The following is an 18,319-nucleotide window of genomic DNA, read 5'->3' as shown; positions in this document are numbered from 1 at the left end:
GCTGCAGGGAGCAGGGGGAGTGATTTCAGCGGGTTGTGAGGCCAGGACAGGCCCCCCCGCGGCGCCGCTTGTTTTTCTCGGCAGGTTGTGCAGGCCGTCCGGGCCCCCCCGCAGCGGCGCGCCGTCTCGTGGCCCCCCCCCCCCCTCACGCCCCGAGGCTCACCGAGTGATTTTAGCTGCCGGGGGTGGTTTTTCTGACCGCCTGCTATGCCGCGGCCGTCGCGTTGCTCGGCCTGCGGTGAGCCCGGTTTGCGCATTTCCAGGGAGGGCATCTGTGCTAGGTGCCTCCCAGGGGGGGAAGGCACGTCCGGGCCCCGCACTCGTTTTTCAGCGTTGCCAACCTTGCCCGGGCGGCGTGGGCCGGCCCCTCCCCCATTCCTGTCGGGAACGACGGCCATCTTGCACGCGCTGCGCCACGAGGGAGATCGGACAGCGCTGGGGGATGGGGAGGCTTCAGGGGACTCTCCCCCGAACTTGCTGCCGGAGGAAGATCCGGAGCTGGACTCACAGGAGCATGGCCCTCCGGGACTCTCCCACGCGGAGATTCCCCCGAGTAGGCCGGGGTTCTCCCCAGAGTTTATTCGTCTGATGCACACAGCGTACCTGCAGGAGCTGGCAGCTCCCACGGGGCCTCCGCCCCCCAAACTACCGCGACCTTCGTCCCTCTCCTCGGCCCCCCCCCCTCCGGGGGGCGTGGGGGCCCCACAGCTCCCCGCACACCCCCGGCTCCCTGTGGGTTCGGGGGGGGCTGGCTCGGACCCAGTTTCCCCGGGATCGGACCCTGCCGTTTCGGGACAAGGGGATTCTACTTCAGAGGGAGAGGATCCACGCACGCTGCGCCTCTTCCAGCGGGAAGAGCTGGATGACCTAATCCCACAAATCATTCAGGGGTTGGACCTCGATCCCCTGCCGGACCCGCCAGCTCCCGTCGCGCCCGCTGTCGTTACTTCTTCAAAGAAGGGGGACCCGGTCCTGGCGGCGCTGCGTCCGTGGGCGCGGGCAATTCCCATCCACGAGTCGTTCCTGCAACTTCTTACTAGGGAATGGGATTCCCCGGAAGCTGCGCTAAAGGGCAGCAGAGCCATGGAGAGGCTGTACCCGCTGCCGGAAGATTTTCTGGATCTCATCAAGGTACCCAGGGTGGACTCCGCGGTGACGGCGGTCACGAAGAGGACGACCATTCCGGTGACGGGTGGAGCGGCGCTGCGGGATACGCAGGATCGCAAGTTGGAAGTATTCCTCAAGCGGGTCTTCGAGGTCTCCGCAGTGGGACTGCGGGCGGCGATGTGTAGCTCTCTTGCCCAGCGGGCTAGTCTTCTCTGGGTGCAGCTACTGCTCACTTCTCAGGTGCTGCCTCCCGAGGAGGCCGCCCAGGCGGATCGACTCGAAGCCGCAGTGGCATACGGGGCTGATGCCTCCTACGATCTATTCAGGGTCCTCGCCCGCTCCATGGCCTCGGTAGTGGCGGCGCGTCGACTCCTATGGCTCCGCAACTGGGCGGCGGACACGTCCTCCAAGTCGAGCCTGGGTTCCCTGCCTTTCAGGGGTAAGTTCCTGTTCGGAGAGGAGCTGGACCAGATAATCAAGTCGCTGGGGGAAAACGCGGTCCATCGCCTGCCGGAAGACAGATATCGCTCCACCAGGGCGTTCTCGTCCTCCCGGACCAGAGCCAGGGCGCAAAGACGCTACAGGAGTTACAGGCCGGCGGTATCCCGTCCTCCTCCCTCCAGGGCTCAGCCCTGGTCCCGTTCCTTTCGCGGGCGCCGCTCAGCGCGGGCCGCTCCCACGGCGGGACAGCCCTCGCCCAAATCCTCTCAATGATGTTCAGCTCGCCCACTCCGCCGTTCCCAAGATCGGGGGACGGCTGGCGTTCTTTTACGAGGAGTGGGCACGGATCACCTCGGATCAGTGGGTTTTGGATACCATAGGACACGGCTACTCGTTGGAATTTGCCCGCCCTCCGAAGGGACGGTTCATCTTCTCTCCCTGCGGCTCGGCCTTCAAGCGAAGGGCGGTGCAGCTGACCCTGGACAGACTGTGGGAGATAGGCGCCATTACACCCGTACCCTCCGGAGAGGTGGGCTCGGGCCATTATTCCATCTATTTCGTCGTACCGAAGAAAGACGGTTCCTTCCGCCCCATCCTGGACTTGAAGGAAGTCAACAGATCCCTTCGGGTGGTCCGGTTCCGCATGGAAACGCTACGTTCGGTGATCGCGGCGGTACATCGAGGGGAGTTTCTGGCCTCCTTGGACCTGACGGAGGCCTACCTTCACATTCCCATTCGCCAGGAGCATCATTGTCTGCTACGGTTCAAGATCCTGGATCAGCATTTCCAGTTTGTGGCGCTTCCGTTCGGATTGGCAACGGCCCCGCGCACCTTTACCAAGATCATGGTAGTTGTGGCGGCTGCCCTCCGGAAGGAGGGGATTCTAGTACATCCTTATTTGGACGATTGGCTCATACGAGCGAAGTCTTTTCGACATGGACAGGCGGCGGTGGCCAGGGTGATAGAGTTTCTGCAGTCCCTGGGATGGGTGGTGAACTTCTCCAAGAGCTCCCTCGTGCCCTCGCAGCGCTTGGATTTCTTGGGGGCAACCTTCGACACCCGTCTGGGCGCGGTTTTCCTACGGCAGGACAAGGCGCACGCCCTACGGGAACACATACAGCGATTCTCTGCATTACCAGCTCCCACCTCCTGGGACTATCTTCAGCTCCTGGGGGTGATGGGCTCCACCATCGACATGGTTCCTTGGGCTTTTGCGCACCTTCGTCCTCTACTAAGAGCTCTTCTATCCCGTTGGAAACCGCTCTCGCAGGACTACCAGGTGGTTCTTTCCGCTGCCCCAGTTTGCCAGGAACAGCCTGGACTGGTGGATGGTCCCGGAGAATCTGGCTCGCGGCGTGTCCCTCGACCTACCAAATTGGGTGGTGGTGACCACCGACGCCAGTCTCGTCGGCTGGGGAACCGTCTGCGACCGAAGCGCCACGCAGGGGACGTGGTCCGCGGAGGAATCGAAGTGGTCCATCAATCGCCTGGAGACCAGAGCGGTCAGATTGGCGCTCCTCCATTTCCTGCCACTCCTTCGAAATCAGGAAGTCAGAATCTTATCGGACAACGCAACCACGGTAGCCTACATCAACCGTCAGGGCGGCACTCGCAGTCCGCAGGTCGCGCTCGAGGCAGCGATGCTGATGCAGTTGGCGGAACGGCATCTGCGCCGCCTCGCGGCCTCGCACATCGCGGGCGTGGACAACGTCCAGGCGGTCTTCCTCAGTCGCCAGCTTCTGGATCCCGGAGAGTGGTCGCTCTCTGAGGCCATGCAGCTGCTCGTCCGGCGGTGGGGCGCTCCCCACCTGGATCTCATGGCGTCCGCCCAGAACACCAAGGCTCCTCGCTTCTTCAGTCGCCGGAGAGAAAGGGGGGCGGAGGGCGTAGATGCTCTCGCGCTCCCGTGGCCGGCCGATCTGCTCCTATACGCGTTCCCACCGTGGCCGCTGGTGGGAAGATTGCTCCGACGAATAGAGGTTCATCAGGGGACTGTGATCTTCGTCGCACCGGAGTGGCCAAGGCGACCTTGGTTTGCGGATCTCCTCCACCTGGTAATCGATGGACCCATCCGGCTGGGACATCTTCCCCGCCTACTACACCAGGGACCGGTATTTTTCGACCAGGCAGAACTCTTCTGTCTTGCGGCCTGGCTTTTGAGAGGCGCCGCCTCCGACGGGGGTACCCGGAGGCGGTAGTGTCAACTCTGCTGCGGTCTCTGAAGACTTCGACGTCGGTGGCCTACGTGCGTGTCTGGAAGGTGTTCGAACTGTGGTGTACCGATCGGAACACAAGACCCATGGAGGCGTCTGTCCCGCAGATTCTCCAGTTCCTACAGGCGGGAGTGGAAAAGGGGCTCGCTTACAACTCACTTCGGGTTCAAGTGGCCGCCCTTGGCTCCCTCCTGCGAGGAGGGGGATCTCTGTTACACCATCCGGACATCCTCCGTTTTCTCAAGGGCGTCAAGCACTTGCGGCCTCCATTGCGGGATCCTTGTCCCTCTTGGAGCCTCAATTTGGTACTACGTTCCATGTCGGGACCTCCGTTCGAACCACTGAGGAGTGCGACGATCAAGGACCTCACTCTCAAGACGGTGTTCCTGGTGGCCATATGTTCCGCTCGGCGTATTTCGGAGCTGCAGGCTCTGTCCTGTCGAGAGCCTTATCTACGATTCTCCGATTCGGGCGTTTCACTTCATACTGTGCCTTCCTTCCTCCCGAAGGTGGTGTCCGCCTTCCATGTGAATCAGACGGTGGAATTGCCTTCTTTCTCTTCGTCTGAGCCGCGGGCTCTTCGTCTCCTCGACGTCAAGCGCACTCTGCGGGTCTACCTGGAGGCTACGAATGACTTTCGGACTTCTGACCATCTCTTCGTCCTTTGGTCTGGTCCCCGGAAGGGATCCCAGGCCTCGAAGACTACTATTGCCAGATGGCTGAAGGCCGGCATTGCCGCTTCCTACATCGGGACGGGGCGGACTCCTCCACCCGGTATTGTGGCGCATTCTACACGCTCTCAGGCGGCCTCCTGGGCGGAGAGTCGATCGGTATCTTCGCAAGAAATCTGTAGAGCGGCCACCTGGAAATCGTTACACACGTTCTCGAGACACTACAGGCTACACCTCGCCTCGTCCGTCCATGGACACTTTGGCGAACAGGTTCTACGAGCAGGCCTCGCAGAATCCCACCCGGGTTAGGGAAGCTTGGGTACATCCCACGGTCTGGACTGATCCAGGTACGTACAGGGAAAAGAAAATTATTACTTACCTGCTAATTTTCGTTCCTGTAGTACCATGGATCAGTCCAGACGCCCACCGCATTTGGGTTCTACTCCTGCTCGGCGGCCTTCGGGGTCTGATTTGACTCAGCTGTTATATGGTAGTGTCTTCTTCTTCTTCTCCTACTATGTTCTTTCACGTGTGCCCCGTTTCACTGTCTGTGACTGTTTTTCTTAGGGGTCGACACGAGTTGTGACCTCCCATCCGTTGGTGGGATGGTACAGTTCTCTCTGTTTTAAATTCAGCGGCTTGTTATTGCCGTCTCGTTTAAACTTGATCCAATGCAGGGGGTTTCTGTTTACTCGGGCTTTGATATTCTCGATACTGAACTCCTGCAGAGGGGGTAGTAGTACTTATGGTGACGCCCCCTCGAAGCTTTGGGCTGACTCCATCTGCTGGATTGGGGACATAACCCACGGTCTGGACTGATCCATGGTACTACAGGAACGAAAATTAGCAGGTAAGTAATAATTTTCTTATATGTGAGGACTAGCATCCTGCTTGTCCTGGGATAAAGCAAAATTGCTTACCTTATAATAGGTGTTATCCCAGGACAGCAGGATGTAGTCCTCACAGAACCCACCCGCCACCCCACGGAATTGGGTCCGATACGTTTTATTTTCTTTTATTTTTTCACTTACGCATAATGCTACAAACGAGACTGAAGGGAGACCCCTGTGGACGCAGGGATCATAGCATGCTGGGCATGCTCCGTGCACTCAGTGTGCCAGTCAAAGCTTTTTAGAAACTTTGACAGAAAGTTTCCGTGATAGGGCTCCATTACTGATGTCACCCATATGTGAGGACTACATCCTGCTGTCCTGGGATAACACCTATTACAAGGTAAGCAATTTTGCTAACCTTGCGGTATGTTGGACTTAAGTTACTCTTCCAGAGTTAAAATTTTCACTGCAATCAAATTACTTTTTACTGCATAGGGAAAAAGAGGATTCAGAGCTAAAACTTTTTTGTTTTGTACGTGTCGTATATAGTCTGCTGATGTATTTTATCACTTGAATGCAGTTTGGTCTGTGTTCCAGTAATAGCGTAACATAACAAGATTGTAGTTAGTTAATGTAGGTATCTTGGGGCAGCCATTCACAGGACAGTGAAAAGCTGTTTGCTCAGTGTGCTTTTTGTCCTATTGCCTCACATTTGTAAATGTATCAATAGTTTCAATTCTGACAGCAGCTGTTGAAGTAATTATCCACATTTTTTAAGCCATGTGATCTTTCATACAATGCAGATTGGTTCAGTACTGCTGTCCCAGATCACAAGTTTCTTTTCCCGACATATGAAATTGTGATCGAGCCTGAGGAACCGGAGAAGAAGGAAACTCAAGAAAATGCTGATAGCTCAGGAAAGATAGAGACATGTGCAGATGCAGTAGCTGCAACAGGTAAGGAGGAGGAGTTGATCTCCATGCAAGTTACTACTAAAAATGATATGATATAGTTTGAGCCTATGCTCAGTTGCTGATGGTTCATAGTAGGGCCTAGCATGCCACCATGTGCAGAGAGCCAACTGCTGCTCCTCGGGGCCAGCAGGCCATGAGGGTGTTTGGAGAGGAATCCCAGCCATTTCATAGCTACTGTGCCTATGAGTAGGAATCAGGATGCACATATACTGGATATTGAAGTGAGGAGTGGTGTGCAACACACCTTTTTCTCCACTGAGGACTGTTGCTGTGATGTCTGCATTATGAAGGCAGGAGGGTGAGGAAATACATGGTGATGTAGCACCATTAGAAGTCGGTTCCAGTTGAGTTGGAAGCCAGGAGGGAGCAGTATGTAAATAAAATGACAGATCCAGTCCTGCTATGTTGCTTAGTAGATGTGAGCAAACATTGTCATGTTAAGATCGTAAAATTCTTTTAACAGTACTATAACATTTCTTATCATAGTCATGCGATTGTGGGATCCCTTGTGTGAGAGAAGTTTTTCCAGTGCTTTTAGGAATGCTGCGTGACTTTTTGAACAACCCAATGGTAGAGCGGTGACATCTACGATAAAATGGATATCTAGGACTTTTTACATTTAAACATTTTGTCAAAATTCATGCTGCTTCAGATTTTCCTCTGAAATTATCATTTTCTGTCGATTAAGCAGGGCATTTAGCCATGCATACTGGGTGACGTCATCCGTGATGTCACGAAGGCGGAGTTTTCTCTCTAAGCTCCATGAGCTTTGAAGTGCGCATGACCTCGGCTTCCCGCGTTCCTCGAGCTTCCCCTCAGTTTTTGTTTTCTGCGGTACTGCACGGACGTGTGGAACTCTCTCATCCCTCAGAAGACCAAAAAGTTTCAAATTCGACAGGAAAAAGAAGAAAATAATGTCTAAAAGCCCAGGATTTAAATACTGCTCATGCAGAAAAATCATGTCGGTGACCGAGCTTAATTATTGTTATTTTATGCCTCTGTCCTGATCTTGATCAGGCCCGCATGCAAGGAATGTGGAAGTATGTCCCCGCGGGCCAGAAGACAGAGGGCGGAAAAATGGAGAGGCTGAGGCACTCATATACCCCCTCTCTGTCTGATAAAAGCTCAACAAACTCCTCCCTGGTTAAGCAAAAACCCCGGTCCGAGACTTCTTGACGCGTGCATTCGGCTTCAGAGAGCCGTGAGCCACACACTGCGTTGACGACCACACAGATTACGTTGAGTGCTGCGCCGGATACGATGCATGCTCCATCAAAACCTGCGTCGAGTCTTCCTACTCTGCCGGGTACGACGCTATTGACGCATGCGTTGACCCCATTGAAAGCGACAAAATCCACGACACATCTAATCAGTCAACAACTCAGTTCACTCATAAACATAAGAAGACTACTCATACTCCTTCTGAGAAGCCAAAAACAGACACTGTACTGTCTGAAAAACCATGAAAATTGGCATCAAAAACAAAGCATGTTAAACCTCAATCTGGGGCATCATCTTCAGCCAGATCTGCTCTGCAGCACCCTACATTCATGCACGGAGATCACCACTCTCCTTCCTCGGTATTATCTGACATTATAATTGATGAACCGACTGGACGTTGGGACTCATCACTGGATATTGTTTCTCTGCCTTATTGTCCCAAAAAGAGACCAAGATCTCCTCAAGTAACATTACCAAAATCACCGGTCAAACGACCCAGAAAATCTACAAGACCAACTAGCCATCCTCCGGCTGAGGAGACTATGTGTCATCACTTCTCTGTTACACAGTTTTTTCCAGGGATTACCTCCGGATCCTAATATTCTCCCACAGGATCCTTGAGGTCCTGCATCACCGCCTATTTCTCCTTCTTCACCTCAAAACTTACAGTCTCTGAGACATTCCAATTCTCCCGTGTCATCCATACACACGGCTTCTCAAATCCTCTCTCCCCTATCATCTCCGGGGAGTTCAACGGATATTCCTTCAGACCTTTCGCAAGAGCTTCCCCAGCCAACGTCACCACCTGAAGATCTTACTTATGCTAAATTCTTGGAGAAGCTGGGTTTAGCTCTTAACATAGAGACTCGAAAACTTCCAGACCTGAGATCTGAAGTAATGGGGGATTCTTCAAATTCTAGATGTTCCATCTGAGCCCACTGCTCTACCTCCACATCAAATTCTAGAGGGCCTGCTGGGACAAGGCTTGGGATGCTCCACACCTTCTCTCCCCGATTTCCAAAAAACTGGATTTGAAATATATGCAAAAGACATCCTACTACTCGAATGTTCAAATCCCTCACAATTCAATAGTAGTAGAATCGGTGATGAAAAGAGCCAAGAAAAACAGGCTTTACTCTAACACACTGCCAGGAAGAGAGAAGCTTTTGGATCATTTTGCAAAAAAGATCTATCAGAACTCAATGCTGATTTCTCGCATTAATCGCCATCAGTTTTATATCATCCAATATCTATTCAACTGTACACAAAAACTACAGCCCTTACTGAACAACTTGCAGGGGAGACTCATTACCTCAGCCATTCCTGGATTTGTAGGAGGGTCTGTGTCATTTATTGTGCACGGCTTATGAAGCATTTGACACTTCAGCACATTCATCTGCAACCTCAATCTCAGCTAGACGTCTAGCATGGCTTCGAGCCAGCAGTATACAGGACGATGTTCATGACCGTCTGGCTAATTTACCTTGCAGGCCAGACAACCTATTTGGGGAGAAACTCAGGGAGACCATGTGTTTAATCAAGGAACAGAATATCACAGTTCAGTCTTTAGTGGCTCCTTTAGACACGCCATCTACGTCCAGACGTTATTTTCCCCAATATAAAAGGGATTTACTACCGCAGATAATATCTCTACTATTAACCCTATCAATCCAACTGTAGACAACAGCCTTTCCAGCAACAATGGTCTCAATCTCAGATGCAGGGACAAAGACCACATCAGAGAACCCAAAGCCCACAAAAATCTCAGGCTACTCAACAACCACCTAAGAAGTCTTTTTAAGTTCACCTGCCACAACAGCAGTTTATATAGGGGGAAGACTATCTTTTGTTCCATCCCCAGGGGTCCCATATCACCACGGACCAATGGGTATTGAGCATTATATCACAAGGATACCGTCTGTGTTTCAGCTCCATTCCAACGCTTCCTCATCTCATTCATTCCAAGACTCCATTGATTCAAGTTCCCTCACTTATGAAGGAAATTTCACTCCTTCAATAGAAGGCTATCTGGCCGGTGCCTTCCAATCAAAAGGAGAACTGTTTCTATTCCCAATACTTCCTCATTCCCAAAAAATCAGGAAACCTTCACCCTATCTTGGATCTCAGAGTGCTCAACAAACATTTCGCAAAAGAAAAAGTCAAGATGACCGCTCTCAAGACTGTCCTCCCCTTTCTCCAGACAAATGACTGGATGTGCTCACTAGGTCTAAAAGATGCTTACGTTCACATTCCAATTCACAAAGATTTCTGGCAATACCTCTGTTTTCAAGTTGCAAATCAACACTACCAGTACCAAGTACTTCCCTTTGGTCTCTCCTCTGCCCCAAGAGTCTTCACGAAATGTCTTGCTGCTGTTGTGGCACACTTATGCAAACAGGGCATAAACATTTTTTCTTATTTGGACAACTGGTTAATTGTTTCTTACAATGTCTAGTTACTACAGAACCAGATAGAAGACACACTCCTCTGCCTAGAGAACTTAGGTTGAATAATAAACTACAAAAAATCTCAGCTCCATCCCACCCAAAACATTCAGTTCATAGGAGCGATCATCCAGAGCCTCCTACCTCCAGAAAGAATCCAAACTTTGCAGTTCCTTGCTCAAAATCTATTAAGTCAGAAAAAAGTTCTGGCTTGGCATGTTATGGTACTATTAGATCATATGGCCGCAGCAGTTCATGTGGTCCAAAATACTCGACTCCACATAAGACGACTACAGTGGGGCCTAAAATCTCAATGGAACCAGCTTACTCAGCAAATGTCTCACAAAGTACAGGTTACAAGCTCCATGAAAAAAGATATCCGATGGTGGCTTCAACCATCTATCTTGGAGGATGGAAGACCACTCCAACCCCCTTCTCATCAATTAATTCTCACTACGGATGCCTCAACAAAGGGATGGAGAGCCCATCATTACATGTAATTTCTAATTTCCATCTCCTAAAAGTTAATGGTCTCCCCTGTTCAATGTAAACCGATGTTCCCCTGTTCAATGTAAACCGATGTGATATCCCCATGAATGTTGGTATAGAAAAGTTTTAAATAAATAAATCTCCTCCATCTGGAAACGCAGGGGCTTTGGTCCGCAGCCGAACAAAAATTTCAAATAAATTTGTTAGAGCAATAAACTCCCTACTTGCATGCCAGATATGTATACAAGGAAAATCTGATGATCCATACTGACAATAAAGTAGCGATGTTTTATATAAACAAACAAGGAGGATCCGGTTCCTTGATTCTTTGCAAGGAGGCAGTTCAGATATGGGGGTGGGCGGAACACAGCCAGATCTTCCTTCAGGCATCCTACCTACCAGGCCTTGCGAATACAAGAGCGGACAAACTCAGCAGAGTTTTCCACCCACACAAGTGGTCCCTAAATCAAACGGAAGCAGACAAGATCTTCGCGTTCTGGGGAGCTCCAGAGATAGACTTCTTTGCATCGGAGGAGAATCGTAAAGTAGAAAAATTTTGCTCTCTGCTTCCCAGCACATACAGGACGTCGCAGGATGCATTCCTGAGTCCATGGAACAGAGGCCTGCTATACACTTTTCCTCCCATTTCACTAATCTCACGCACAATCCAGAAATGTATGGCAGACGATCCACATAGCGCCTGCGTGGCCGAGACAGCCATGGTATGCCTATCTTCTTCATCTGTCAATAAATCCTCCAATAACACTGCCGAAAGACCCATTCCTCCTTTCGCAAGATGGGAACTCTAATTCACCCGATGCAATCCTCCCTCCATTTGATGGCATGGAGATTGAATGGCCAATATTGAGCTCATTGGATCTGTCATCCAACATCACAGACGTTCTCATTGCAGAAAGAAAACCTTCCACCAGATGTAACTATGCTTTCAAATGGAAGCGATACTCGACATGGTGCACCCTTCACAAACTCGACCCTTTTTCTTGTCCTCCAGCATCACTATTGACTTATTTGCATAGTTTATCCCTTTCAGGCCTGGCAGTAACATCCATTAGGGTTCACCTTAGTGCTATAGAGGCTTACCATCTTTTGGAAATGGGTAGCTCCATCTCCTCCCATCCTTTGATTTCAAAGTTTATGAAGAGTTTGCTGCTTCTACACCCACCTATTTATTTATTTAAAACTTTTATGTGCCAACGTTCATAGACATATATCACATCAGTTTACAGGTAACAAGGGAGTAATATTTGAACTGAGAAGGAAAGATAAAGTTACATGTAACAGGGATATAGATGAAATTGGGAGAGTAGGAGAAAATAGTGTCAAGTGACCTAGGAGAGGATTTTTCAAGAGAGAGAAACAATAACTATATTACAATTGCTTGTAAATTTTGGGGGGAGGAGGAGATTAGAAGGAGAATGTGACCTGGCGGAGGGAGATAATTCAAGTGTAGGCTTGTTCAAACAGCCAAGTCTTTTTAGCTTTTTTTTTAAGGTGGCAGTGCAGTGTTCCTGGTGGAGTTTAGATGGCATAGAGTTCCATAATGTTGGTCCCGCTAAGGATACTGCACGTTTTTTGGTGGATATGAGTTGGGAGAGATTGTGAGCAGGAGTGGCTAAGGATCCTTTGTAAGCGGAGCTGGAGGGTCTATTGGAGGTGTAGTATTGGAGAGAGTCGTTAAGCCAGTGAATGTTTTGGTTGTGCAGGGTTTTGTGGGTATTGTAAGGCTCTTATGGAGGATTCTGGATGGGATCGGGAGCTGACATAAGAAACCAATAGTGCCATGGGATATCAATTTAGTCCTGGAAGCATTAATGAATCCACCATTTGAACCCATATGAACTGCTTCACTAAAATTCCTAACCTGGAAAGTTCTTTTCCTCGTAGCTGTCACTTCTTTAAGAAGAGTAAGTGAACCCCCAAGCACTGGTAATCAATTTTCCATATCTTTAATTTCATCATGATAAAGTGGTATTACTAACTCACCCTTCCTTTTTACCAAAGGTGGTTTCTGCTTTTCACTTGAATGAAACAATCTCCTTACCAGTTTTTTGCCCGAAGCCACAGCCTGACGATCAACAAAAACTTCTTCATACCCTCAGTAGTAATAGAGTCTTAACCTATTATAAGAATACCACTGAAGCAATCAGACATTCATCGCAATTGTTTGTTTCCTTCAACCCAAACAATCCAGGTCATCTAGTTTCGAAGCGAACTCTAACTGGCTAACTGCTTGTATCCAATACTGCTATTCTACAAAATTGACGCCTCTCACCGGTCCAGTTAAGGCGCATCAAATCAGAGCAATTGCAGCTTCCATTGCATATATCCAGGGAGTGCCAATCCAAGACATCTGCAGGGCAGCGACCTGGTCTTCCATTCATTCATTTACTTCTCACTATTGTCTAGACCAGCAATCTGCAGCAGATTCCTCAGTTGGTTCTGCAATTCTGCGGACTGTTTCTAAGTCATAACGGCTGTCCACATTTTCCACAGGTTGCAAAAAAAATAAAAACCAGTAATAAAAAGTTTTTTCTTTCTAACATTGCTATTTCTGCCATTTCATGTCTGCAACCTATGAGCTTGGGACTCCCAGTATGCATGGTTAAATACCCTGCTTATCGATTGGAAAAAAGCAAGTTTGCTTACCGTAAACGGTGTTTTCCGTAGATAGCAGGGAATTTAGCCATGCATTCCCTCCCACCTCCCTGGACAGCCATACTTCATTACAACCACCTATAGCAGCATTAGCTTGGAAAACAAACTGAGGGGAAGTGCAGGAAGCCGAGGTTATGCGCACTTCAAAGCTCTTTGAGCTTAGAGAGAAAGTTCCGCCTTCGTGACATCACGGATGATGTCACCCAGTATGCATGGTTTAAATTTCCTATCTATGGAAAACACCGTTTACGGTAAGCAGACTTGCTTATATTCTACTATATTTAAATAGAATAACAATCCAGTTTGTATGGAGCTAGTTTATTTATTGGGCAAGGTTCCTCAGAATCTTTTACTCACATTTGAAAAATGATTTTAGGGAAGCTAGTTTGTGCATAGTGTTTTAAACAAAGAATTTAACCTATTCAAAATCAACTTTTTAGTGCAAATTTGCAAACCCAATCGAATCTTGAGATCTGAAAATAAGAATATAAGAATCTTTTAGAAGTACTTCCATTAGAGTAGTAGGGCTTGGCATTACCAGGGAGAGGGCTTTCTCAGTGGCAGCACCGGAAATATCAAACTTATTTCCTGTAGCAAAACCTTAAAAAAAAAAAAAGCTTTAAAGACATATCTGCCACCATTTTTTATGACAGGCTAGTATTTTTGTTTGCTTATTTTATGTACAATACACTGTATTTTTAAACATGTATTGGTAATTTTTACTAATTTGTATATTTCCTTGTAACCTGCTACAAACCATTGGAAATGTGAGGACTAGAAATAGATTTTAAATAGTCCAGAGTACATGGTGAAATGATTTTATGCCCCTAATGTTGACATTGCTTTAGAATACTGATCCTATTTCCAATGAACTAATGACCACATCACTAAACACCATCATTACAAAAGATCCAGATCAGCTTCCTTGCTGATGATCTCAATGAGACAAGGATAGAATGAGAATGGTCTGTATAATGCCTCTCCCTCAGAGAGCAGAGTTCAGGGACATTTGCAGGACATCATCAGGAGGTGGGGATGGGAAGTTTGTACTTTTGCCATACCTGATCTGTGGATACTTTGAAAGTTTTGATTTCCAGCACCTCCCATGAGTGCTAAATTCACTTTTCAAGTAACTGTAACCTTGTTTGCGTGCCTTTTTGTTTGTTTTTTATGAGGAGGAGATTTTTATTTTTCTCCCAGGACAAATAGGATGGTCGTCCCCACAGATGGGTGACATCATCAAATGGAGCCCTGTCATAGAACACTTTTGTCAAAGTTTCTAGAACTTTGACTGGCACACTGAGCATGCCCAGAATGCCACTAACCCTGTGGCCACACAGGGTCCTCCTTCAGTCTCTCTCTTTTTTTTTTTTTTTTTTTCCCCCCACTCAGCGGTTGCCTCGCAGTTATTGGAGCTCTATGAGAGATTTTCCTCACGGAAATTTTTTGAAGTTCCTGAACATATCCAGATCAGTCCAGACAAGCGGGTTTTATTCATCCCTACCAGCAGATGAAGGTAGAGATCAAAACTTTGGGCACTGGGGGGCGCTGTTCGCCACGAACCAAGATGGCTGCATAATCTCAATGCTCCCCGAACCACTCAATTACATTACCCGATTTTAGTGGTTTTTCCCACGACCAGCGACGCACAGGACACGATATCGCCCTGTGAAGCAGGGGCTGATGAATCCTAAGAAAAAAAGCGAACTGCAGAAGTTCTCTTTTACGAGAATGGCGGCGGATTCCAGGAAAGCAGGAGTCGAGCTGGCTGAATGTGTGGTGGGGGACGACGGGCGGATGGAGGAAGAAGCCCCGATATTATCACCCCCACACACTGCGAACATCGCCCCAGAAGCGGCGGATATACTTACTAAAAGCCAGATGCGGGAATGGTTTATGGACCTGCGCTCAGAGATCAAAAATAATAAAAAGGAATTGCTGGCCTCTTTCGCAGAGCTCCGCGATGATTTCCTAAGCTTAGGCCACAGGGTCGATGAAATAGACATACGCACGGAAGAGCACGAGGCCCTCATTAAGGATCTGGATAAAGCTAAAATTGAAACACAGGTTGAACTACTATCGATATCGGACAAGCTCGAAGATCTAGAAAATAGATCTAGGCGCCAAAACATCAGGCTACGGGGGATCCCGGAGTCCGCCGAATTCGAGGACAGCATGGCTACGGCTCGGGCCTTCTGCCGCTACTTGTGTGAGCAGGAAGGCGCAGGGCCTGAACATGGTGGACAGGAGGAAGAAGGCGCCATTTTAATTGAGCGTGCTCATCGAGCCCTGGGAGCTCGGAGGGATGGAAAGCCCCGAGATATTCTTATGAACTTTCAGAGCTATTCTCAAAAAGAGCGAATTCTTAATATAGCTCGGAAGAAGAAATCATGGGACTGGCAGAATGTTTCAGTAGCGGTATTTCAAGATCTCGCCGCTAGCACACTTCAGAAACGGTACAGCCTGAGATCAGTGACGACTGCTTTGCGGCAAGCGGAGGTCAAATTATAGATGGAACTTTCCCTTCTCTCTCTCCTTTCAGCCGCGCAGGGAAGACATATCGCTTAAAGACCGCGGCAGAGGCAGCCGCTGTGCTGAAGGAAGCGGGCATCCCAGTAGACTTACTTGAGATTCCTAAGGAACCTTCTAAGCCACACTCCAACAAAGCACCCTCATGGCAAAGAGTAGTGAGGCCTCGGAGAAAAGCGGCTTATAGGAGCAGCATGGCAGCGGAACCACTTTCGGATCAAGGGGGAATCCAGCAAGCCGCAGAGGTGCCCACGTTATAACTCCCTTTCCATCTATCTGCTATATTCCAGATAGAGATGGGAAACGAGTGGAAAAGGGAAGTTTGCTTACTTTAAACATTGTTTGATTTGACTGTGGGAGGAAACGAGTTAAAAATCAGTTGAAAAGGACATCAGAGTTATATATAGTGGACTCTTCTTTGCTAAAGTTAGAATCGGGTTCTTTTATATATTTCTATTACAGTTGATGTTTGGGTGGGGAGGGGGGGGGGGGGGTGGGGAATTGGCTGCTGGTCCGAGAAGGCGAATCCTCTCCTTAGGGGATCCGCGGGTTTAGTCATACGGATCATGCTGAATTTGAGGGTTAATCTCCCCGGGCAGACTACACTTTGGATTGCTAACAATGGCTCTCTAGTGATTATGCCTCGATTCTTTAATGTCCCCTGCACCACTTTCTTTGCTAGTGGAGGGGGTGGGGGCGGGATAGCTCTCAATGGGACTCATGCCTATTTCTTGTTCATCATTATCTCTGATCACACTGCATCATGCCTATACGTATAGCCACCCTCAGTGTTAAAGGTCTTAACGTATACCGTAAGGGCTACTTGTTGCAAAAAGACCTGCAACGATTGAAAATACATATTATATTCTTGCAGGAAACTCACATCAGGAAGCGGCACGAGAGCTTGATGAACTTTAGGGACTTCCCCCATGTTTATCTAGCCGCTGCAGGGAAAACCCATAAGTACACGGGCACGGGTATCCTTATATCTTCTGAACTTTTATTTGACCAAATGGTACTCATTGCTGATGAAGATGGTAGATTTGTCTGTCTTAAAATTAAAGTGGGTGTTGAAATTTATACACTTATCTCCATGTATGCTCCTACTCACAATCCAGCGGAACTTTTACCTAAAATGCAGCACTTAATTCAAACACACGGTGAGGGGAATATTATTTGGGGTGGTGACTTTAACTTTACGCTTGCCCCAGATCTGGACAATTCACACCAGGGTAAGGCTCCTACACATCACCAAGGCCAGAAGGCCAGAACCCTGATTAAAGCAATAATGAAAAAGGAACATTTAGAGGACTTATGGCGTCATAATAACCCGAGATCCCGCACCTATACTTATTACTCCAAACCTCACAACTCTTATTCTCGTATAGATTTCTTCCTGGTGGATAAATGTCTTCTCACTAAGATAGGCTTGCATGAAATAGAACCCATTGCTTGGTCTGATCATGGGCTGGTCTGGTTTGATTTACAATCTCATTGGGGTCGTGGGGGTCAGATATATTGGAGATTAAATGTCTCCCTACTAAAACAAAAAGCCTTCACCCAGCAATTGTCCCAGAAGTTAGCTGAGTACTTCCAAACGAATGCAACTCCAGATATATCTTGGAGTAGTTTGTGGGAATGTTCGAAGGCGATAGCTCGGGGCCACTGCATAGCTAAGGCGACTGCAGATAAAAAAGCTAGGGAAAGCAAATATAAGCAATTACAGGCAGACATTTCACGGCTGGCTGAGAGCCACTATCAGACACAATCCACTAAGGTCTATCGACTGTTAACAGAGGCTAGATATCAACTGGCCACCCTACATGATAAACAACTGGCATATAACTTAGAGAGAATGCAACAACGTTTTTTTGAAGGCAGTGACAAAGCGGGTAAAATGTTAGCCCAACAGATGAAAGCTCGCATAGCGACCAGCTTAATTACTAAGATTAAAAACAAGGAGGGACAAATCACCCGGAATCCTGCTGAAATTCGACAATGCTTTACTGATTTTTATGCCGCACTTTATAGTGGTAACTCTCAGATACAGGAGGTAGATATCTCCACATATTTGAACGATATCACGCTCCCGGCCTTAAGCCTCACACAACAGCAAGCAATAGACTCGCCTATCACTTCTGCAGAAGTTGCGTGGGTAATTAAGTCCCTTAAAAATGGGAAGTCGCCGGGGTTAGACGGCCTACCTGGGGAATATTACAAGACACTGAATGAATGCTTGAGTCCACACCTCACCGACTTTTTAAATTATTTACGAGATAGACTGAGCTTGCAGCATTCCTCCAACACGGCAGGCGTTAGTGTTACCTAAGCCAGGGCGGGATCCCATTATATGCGGCTCCTATAGGCCGATATCTTTAATTAACCAAGACCTAAAGATTTTAGCCAGGCTTCTGGCGATGAGGTTAAACAACTGCCTACCTAGCTTAATCCACTCAGATCAGGTGGGTTTTGTGCCTCACAGAATGGCAGCTGATAACGTGCGGAAAATTTTGGACCTGGTGTGGTGGGCCAAAAAGGAGAATGTCCCAGTTGCATTACTGTCTGTAGATGCGGAAAAGGCGTTTGACATGGTGCACTGGCCTTTTCTGTTTCACACCTTAGCGAAAATGAACTTTGGGCCTTATTTTATGAACTGGGTTTCCCAATTGTACAATGCCCCTCAAGCAGCGGTTAAAGTCAATGGAGGGTATGGAGAACGGT

The 18,319-nt window shown here is 48.5% G+C and overlaps 1 protein-coding gene across 1 annotated transcript in view; it reads left to right on the top strand.

The window, feature by feature from the left end:
- Nucleotides 1-18,319, top strand: part of PDCD2 (programmed cell death 2) — a 146,071-nt gene that overhangs the window by 28,281 nt on the left and 99,471 nt on the right. Inside the window, exon 3 of the mRNA XM_029594209.1 lies at nucleotides 6,069-6,221. Coding sequence (XP_029450069.1) covers nucleotides 6,069-6,221 — 153 coding nt within the window. The remainder of the gene's footprint in view (nucleotides 1-6,068; nucleotides 6,222-18,319) is intronic.

This window comes from Rhinatrema bivittatum, chromosome 3 (assembly GCF_901001135.1).
Source record: "Rhinatrema bivittatum chromosome 3, aRhiBiv1.1, whole genome shotgun sequence".
In the NCBI taxonomy this organism is placed as follows: Eukaryota; Metazoa; Chordata; class Amphibia; order Gymnophiona; family Rhinatrematidae; genus Rhinatrema; species Rhinatrema bivittatum.
This window is presented reverse-complemented; position numbering and strand designations above follow the sequence as displayed.